This window comes from Monopterus albus, unplaced genomic scaffold (assembly GCF_001952655.1).
Source record: "Monopterus albus unplaced genomic scaffold, M_albus_1.0 scaffold292.1, whole genome shotgun sequence".
In the NCBI taxonomy this organism is placed as follows: Eukaryota; Metazoa; Chordata; class Actinopteri; order Synbranchiformes; family Synbranchidae; genus Monopterus; species Monopterus albus.
In genome coordinates, this window is record NW_018128172.1 from 1080113 (window position 1) to 1088241 (window position 8129).

General features: G+C 46.5%; 2 protein-coding genes across 2 annotated transcripts in view; both read left to right on the forward strand.

Moving 5' to 3' along the window:
- spc24 (SPC24 component of NDC80 kinetochore complex) overlaps positions 1-8129 on the forward strand; it is a 60498-nt gene that overhangs the window by 43837 nt on the left and 8532 nt on the right. The window lies entirely within an intron of this gene.
- foxd7 (forkhead box D7) lies at positions 1437-2770 on the forward strand. The gene has a single exon (XM_020623134.1). The coding sequence runs from the start codon at positions 1667-1669 to the stop codon at positions 2624-2626; it is 960 nt and encodes a 319-aa protein (XP_020478790.1). The 5' UTR covers positions 1437-1666; the 3' UTR covers positions 2627-2770.

Sequence of the window (8129 nt, forward strand, 5' to 3'; positions counted from 1 at the left end):
GGTGATCGAGCCTTGTGCCATACCTTCGTTTTTTGTGATTTGACAATCCTGCTCTCGCTTTATTGGAACCACACAACGCGCAGCGGGCCTGTTTCCAATCTGAAGACATGCGTGATGAATTTGGTAAATCATCTGCAGCTTTGCTGGTACCGTGTGGCCCACCCAGTCCGGACCCAGTCCTCCTCTACCCCGAGGTATCAATACGATTAGAGGCAGGAAATGTGGGAATCCCCAACAAAGGGCGCCATCATTAAACAAAACAACCAGAGGCCCCTAACAAAACCAAAAGCGCCCCCGTCTCCTCACCACTCTTTTATGTCAGACCAAGTGAAAATCTCTTAGTTTCACCCCGGTGTTACCGACGGGGTTGTGGTGGGTTTGTTTTTCAGAAACCTCAAGTTGTGCACTGTGGGTCTAATGTCATTTCTCCTACACTTCTCGGTACGTCTCCAAAGTCTGGGTGCATCTCCTGTAGCTTTGGGAAAAGGCCCTGATCAGGTTCTCCGGTGAAGCCCCCAGCTCCGGGCAGGCGATAAATTGTTATTTTCGCTGTAGCACAAAATCAGTCATTCCACTTTTATCCACTGTTGCACGTCTGAAAACCATGTAATTGTGCGTCAGGTGTGTGCGTAAAGTGCGGCTGCCGGAGCCTTCGAGCGGGATTAAGGTTTAAGTCCCTGCCTCACGTAGAGAAGTGTTTGGGATTTTCCCCCTCAGTGTTTAACTGCAGAATCGTGAGCTGAGCTTTCAAAGCGTCTGTCAGCTGATTCGGAAATTAAAATGCCTGTTTATCTGTCTTTTATTACCACCTTCCATGCCCGCTGCGCGTTCAGAGGACAGTCTTCTGCCTTACAGAGATCCGAACTTATTGGTTTGATAAAAACAATTCTTCTGAAACATGATCTGGACTTTGAGCAACATTTCTCCAGGTGTTTGTGTAGCATTTCTCCCTGCGTCCTTCTTTAGGATGAATCTGGTTTTAGGCAGCACCGAATGGTTTTGGGAAAATAATAATAATAATAATAATAACAATAGCTTACAGCTCAGGAACGGTCTTGTACAAAATTACATTTTCACATGAGCGACTTTTTAATGTTTAATTATTTACTAGTTTAATGTAACACTTTTGACATAACTCCGAAATAAACCCCCTAAATAAAAATGTTTATTCCTCAATAAAAAGTCTTTGTTTTAAAGGAAGTTTTTACTGAATGCATCAAAACGTCCCGTCACCCTGGCACCGCTGTGAGGATGAGGCTGGTGTAGGCCTTCTGGTAGCGCCCTTTGCGTCGTTTTCATTGGTCAGGATTCTTGTTCCTCGCGCCTCGCCATGACATCACATCCACCCGACCCGCAGGAAAACAACAGAAATTACAGATGATGCTGGACATCTCCGAGGACGCACACGCTTTCACGAATTACGCACAGTCACTGGTTGAGAGATTCTTTGCGCTTAAAGGCACAAAATAAAAGATATCAGCACAGATGTTTTGCGGTTTGGAGAGTTTGTTTCCTGACAAGTAAGAGGAGGGTGGTGCTCGGATTTTCACATTTTTGTGAATGGGGATGGGTCGTGCGTAAAAATCAGTTCATCCTGTTCAAAAGAAGAGCTGTCAATCTCCCACCCGGAGGCAGGTGGTGTTGGCTTTACCCGCGGACTTCTACTATGACTTTGGGTCTGGACATCATGGAGGATATTGTTATCGACGTCGTAGGAGAAGGGCTCAAAGACGGTGGAGAGGAGGAACTTTTACCTTTGGATGAGTCGCGGAGCGAGCAGGACCGCAGCACGGAGTCTCCCAATAGTCAGAGGAAAGACCGGGACGCCTGCAGCCCCGCGCCGGTGTGCTCTCCTCCTGCTAAAGCCAAAGGTCCCACGTCGGTGAAGCCTCCGTACTCATACATCGCACTGATAACGATGGCCATCCTGCAGAGCCCAAAGAAACGGCTCACCCTCAGCGAGATATGTGACTTCATCAGCCACCGCTTCGTGTATTACCGGGAGAAATTCCCCGCCTGGCAGAACTCTATCAGACACAACCTGTCGCTGAATGACTGCTTCGTCAAGATGCCCAGAGAGCCCGGGAACCCCGGGAAGGGAAACTACTGGACTCTGGACCCCAACTCTTCGGACATGTTTGAGAACGGGAGTTTCCTGCGGCGGAGGAAGCGCTTCAAGCGGCAGCATTTTCGCTTCGACCCGCTGAAGGAGCAGCACCTGGAGCCGAGCGCACTGCACGGCTTCCCGCACGTCTCCTACGGGCTCGGAGCTCTGCAGCTGCCTAGCCTGGAGATTTACCCCTACCTCCACCCTCATGCGCCCTCGCCCTGCGGCCCTGCCACCGGCCCACCTGTCAGCAGCATCTTACCGGCTCTCTCCAGCTTCTTCTCCCGCGGCGCCCTCACAACCAAGGCTTTCCTCCAGTCGCAGCCCGGCATCGAGGCCTTCTCCCCGGGCCAGTGCACTGCCTACTCCTCTGCTCTGACCTCCAGCGCTGCCTACGCCTCCCCGGCGCTCTTCCACCCGGCAGCGTCCCCACATTTCCTCAGTTTACACCAGGAGTATCAGAAACTACAGACTCAGCGCGGCGTCGCGGACCTGGCCAAACACAGCAACACTGAATAATCCGGTGAACTCGGATCCCGAACTCGTGTTTTCTCAGGTAACAGAGACAGTTTCAGCAGAAGCTCACAGTTTGTTCTTCGATGGAAAATAGATTCATCTGTTTTAGTAGAAACGTCAGACACACTCCTCCTTCCTCCTTCCTTCCTTTATGGCAAAAGGCTTTTTAAATTGGTCATGATTTATTATCTTTGGTTTAAATATTTAAGTGACGAGTTTCCTCTTCTTTTCCTGGAAAGAAATAAAAGTGAATATTTAAACTTTGGTTCAGTTGTATTTTGTGCAGATCCACGTGCACAACGTGAAGCTGTTTAAGTTGTATGTAGGAAACAAACTGGTTTTATCACGTGACTTGCTTTATTCTCTGCATTATGCGCTGATTTAGTGATTAGTAATATCACCTTTATCTAGATGTTAAGATTTAAATAGCAATCAATTTAAATTTCAATTAAAAACAACAGTGAAAGATCATTAAAACAAGAGTGTTCTTAGAATTAAAAGCCTGGATCAGTCGAGTGTTCTTAGAATTAAAAGCCTGGATCAGTCGAGTGTTCTTCACTTCTGGGTGAAATATCGACACAATAAAAACCAAATAATGTCTGTGAGGCCTCGAAGTGATGAAGCCACACAGCAAAACGGGCCTGTAAAATAACACACCATGTTTTTAAAGTAACATTATGTTGCACACATCTGTCAGCAGCTGCTGGAGCTGCGGAGGGCGCAGGCCCGAGTGTGTGTGCGTGTGTGTTCAGCTCGAAAATACACTTACGAGTTGCTTGATTTTTGCAGGGTCTCTCTTTCTCCCTCTCTCTCACACACACACACACACACACACACACACACACACACACGCACGCACACACACGCCAAATAGGTAGAGTCATAAACTCGCTTTCTGCTCTTGTGGCTTTATTATTATAATTATTATAGGGAGAGTTATATTGAGAATATGTTGGTTGTATATTTTCTAGTTGAGTTGTTCTCATCTTATTTGGCCACATTAAAAAGTCCTGCCAGTCCTGTTTAAGATTTAATTTACTGCTCAAAGTGCCAGTTATTGCATTTTAAATGACACCTAATAATATCGAAAAGATTATTGTGCTGTTCTGTGAATTGATCCAACAATTACAAACTGAATTTATTCTTTTTTATGAGTTTCATTATGAATTAAAAATTTGTATTTGTGGTTCAGAAACTGTCAAAACTTTCCATTTCCCCCGTTTTCCTATTTACAGACTGGTGTAAAAATCAGTCACCACAGAATTAATTCAACGCCATCATCCAAACCTAAAACAGACAAGTGAATAGCTTTAGCAGACACACACAGGATGAGTCAGTGAATACACAGTGATTATTAAATCTGTCCTAAAACTTTCCACCCATTTCTCCCTGCCACTAATTCACATGATCTTTTCCCTTGAAGTGAAGACAGCGCTGCTTTACAGTCAGACTGACAGTAGTAAAACAACTGGAGCTCCCTGGGCATGCGACTATTTATTTAATTCTATTCTGAGCTGGACCCAGATGGATCCCCAGGCTGATGGAGCCGCCGTACACTCAGGCCTTTGAAACAAATCTAAAGGTTGTTACCTGATGGGGAGCTGTGAAGTCTCCCACTCCACCTTCTCATTCAGTCTCTTCTCTTGTCTTTTCCACATTCAGAACATTTTTACAGTCGCCCAATTTTGATGCTTAGATTTAATCAGTTTGAGGTTTTCTCTTTTTTGTTCACTGCAAAAGATCTAATATGTGAACTGCTAATCTTAAACAGCGCTGCTGGAGCTGTGGTTAAACTGATCCAACGGGGGATTCGCGTCGTTCACCACAGCACTTCTGCTGTTAGAGCCTAAATACACACTTTGGACCTGAGTGTCAGGGCTTTGCTTCATTTAATTAAAACTGAACATGAAGCTGCAGCAGAGGCAGAAACATGGGAAAACCTAAAGTCCCTTATGTGTGTGTGTGTCAGCTACACTCAGTGGTCAGTTTATTAGGAACACCTGTGTCAGACTGAGTCAGTCTGATCCAACAGCGCTGCAGTGAAGGTGATGATGTCCAGGTTGTGTTCAGACTGGTTCACCTGTGGGATTTGTGCTGCTGTTCAGCTGGACTGGGTTACACAAAGAGACCCTGAGAGGTATTTAGCCACTGATAGAAATGGGGTGTACAAAATAAGAGGAACACCTGTCAGTAACTGCAGCCTCCAGGGTGACCACACAGTCTGAGCACAGTCTGAAGGGCATCACCTTCACTGAAGCACTGTTCTAGTCTGAGAGAGGTGTTCCTAATAAACTGACCACTGAGTGCATATAGTAGGCCATAAGTCAGGATGCTCCTCTACACACTCACGCACACATGCACAAGACTTTTGACTTTATGCTCAGGTGTGACTACGGCACAACAACGTTGATGATCCTTAGAAACGCCAGAAGAAGAAATCAGCGCATTTGGCCGAGAAGGGAGAAACTGATGCGGACTGGCACAGAGACTGATTGGCAGCCTGGGGAGAGGGGGGGGGGTTGCACCTGATAAAACAAGCAAGTCCAGCACCGTGGTTTTTTGTGTGTGTAGCTGTGAGTGCACATCAGTTTTCCATCCTGAAGGAGGGAACCGCTGCCAGTCTCCCCTTGCTCCTCCGTGCGTCACTGTGGCTGTGTTAAACCTGCACTTCTCTTCTGAGCAGAAGCCTCTTTTTAGTGATGGGCAGCAAGATTTTCCTGCTTTAAAACCGGTTTCCCTCTTAAACTTGATCTGCAGTCCCTCAGAACAGCACTCGGTCATATTAGAGATGAGTAAGCGGACACAATGAGTGTACACGTGTGTGGCAGCCTTTCTGTGGTCCTGTTGTGTGTTTCTACTCAGTTATCAGTTGTGAGTTACAGCTCACATCGCTGAGCTCAGCTCTCTGGGAGAAGTGAGTCGATGGGGTCAGAGCGGTGCCGCGCCACGATGCCAAACCAAACAGGCAAGATAAACTCCGTGGTCGAGCTCCCCGCCTCGCTGCCTTCACTCCTTCTGCAGGGAGAGTGGTGCATTCTGGGATAGCCCCTGCAGGCTGAGCCAGGACAGCAAAAACAATGTGTTGTTCCAGAGAGTTTGAGATGCATGATTTGGACTTAATTCCCCTCAAATATTTTCCTGTCTCATAGCCTGATGTTTTAATTTGAGGCCCAAATCATGACCCACTGCCGCACAGATGCAGCTTCCCCCAGCGACCACAGACTGTTCTGACCCAGTGTCCATGTTTGACATTACTGTTACTGGATCACAACAACCTCTTATTCTCCGTGGTTTGTATTGTGGAGCTCATAGTTAAAGCTGGTGGTGTGACAGACTGCGTATCCAGAGGTGCTCCTAATACTCTGAACCCCTTATGTATGTAAATGCAGAGGACAAAAACCAGAGATGCCACTGACCACCACTATGACCTCAACTTAAAAAAGTCCAATTAAATTCATTTATGTTTCACATTTCATCAAAAACGGAAACACTTGGAGCTTCATAGCGGCAGATGTTGGGCTGCTTGTAGTTGTGCAGGTGTGTACCTAAAATTACCACTGAGTCACTGGATCAGAACAGTCCCTGAGCTCCGGGCACATTCAGTGTGAATACATTAAATATCTGTTTAAAATTGAGCCAGTGTGGATCAGTACAGCTCAGAGTATTTGTGTTATCTAGTGTGGTTGCAAACAGTTGTGGTCTACCTCTTTAGTGAGGATCTAAACATAATTACCGCTGATCCTTTACGGGTCTGAAGGCCGTGCACATCACTGACAGCAGATGTGTGACAGCTTTAAGGAAAAATCTGGGCTGTTATTGGTCCAATAAGCAGCCTTGAGTTTGGGTAAGTAACCAATGTAATGCAGAGCTCATGCTGTGCAGCTGCTGAGTTGTCAGTGTGCTGCCACAGTCAGTCTGGTGGAGTTAAAGCTCTTGTGGTTTTTCAGTTATCATTAGTAAATCTCGCACCTTTCTGCTGAGGCCGCCGACTGTTTCTCTCCTCTCTCTTTAATGGCTGATTTCCACCGGCCTCCCTCGCTCTTCAGCGTTTGCTTTTCCTGGCAGAGCTGATCCCCGCTGCCCTGCTTTGGGGAGTTATTCAATTATAAATCTTCCACCCCCCCCACTGGGTTAGCCCGCCGCTCCACTGGTGCAGCCCTCTTCAGCGTCGTGCCCAAGAATTTATTATGCTCAGGGTGGTGAAGTGGAGTGTGGTGTGTTTTTGGAAAAGGGACCCCCCCTCAGGCCTCAGTGCCAACAGATGACAGTGACATATAGCAGGAAAGCCACCCAGGAGGAGAATGATCTCACACCTCAGCCACGCGCTCAGAGTGGGGGAGATCCGCAGCTGGGGCCAGAGGGGACAATAAAATCAGATGAAAAGAGGTGAGGATGGAGCAGGGAAAAGGTAGAGAGAGGAGAATGAACATCTGAAAGCAAACGGCGCAAAGCAGCGAAGGGCTCCGGCGAGGCTGCAAGAAGAGGGAAGCAAGTCTGTGACGTCTTTCAATAGGTTTGAGGTGAACGCTGTGCTTTACTAATGCTCCAAACTAGATATTCAGTTTGTACCCTCAACGCTGTGCTTTACTAATGCTCCAAACCAACCAAACTACATATTCAGTTTGTACCCTCAGAGTGTGGTGGTTGTTTCTTCCAGCAAACATCTGGAGGAAATGCACAGCTTCGTTTGGAGTTTTAACAAAATTTGCAGTTGCATTCATGGGCTTATAATTTAAAGTTCCCCTGCTGCCTTGAAAATGTCAGTGAATTCTTATTCATCTTCAAGGTAAATGAACTTGAGAAGAGAATTCAGTAAATTTAAGATATGAAGTTGATTCGACATGTGTAGACAGCGTTGTTGTGCAATGATGTCCAACCATATTAACGTCCTGTGCGTGTCTGTGGATGTTTAGAGGTGCATCACAACCTTTTGCCTGCTATTGTGTATGCACTCAGTGTTCAGTTTATTAGGAACACCTGTCTCACCCTGAGTCAGTCTAATCCAACAGCACTACAGTGAATCCTCTTCCTATAATGTTTGGCCTGTTTCACAGAGGTGCTGGTTGTTCACCTGGACTGGGTTACACTGAGAGCTGGCTCTGGTGTCGTGTCCAGACCATGTTTATCAGTGAAATATTTCCATGCTGCTGGTGTCTCAATCTTTGCTATACCATGTTTATCAGTGAAATATTTCCATTCTGCTGGTGTCTCCATCTCTGCTCAGTGTCAAATTAAATCAAATCAAATTTTATTTGTATAGCGCCAAATCACAACAAAAGTCATCTCAGGACACTTTACAAACTAAGGTCTAGACCTTACTGTTATCAATATTATTACATAGGGAAAACCCAACAAATCCCCCTTGAGCAGCACTTGGTGACAGTGGGGAGGAAAAACGCCCTTTAACAGAAGAAACCTCTGACAGACCCCGGCTCTTGGTGGGCGGCCTTCTGCCTCGACCGGTTGGGGTGAGTGGATAGAGGAGAGACAAAAGAAGAAAAGCAAC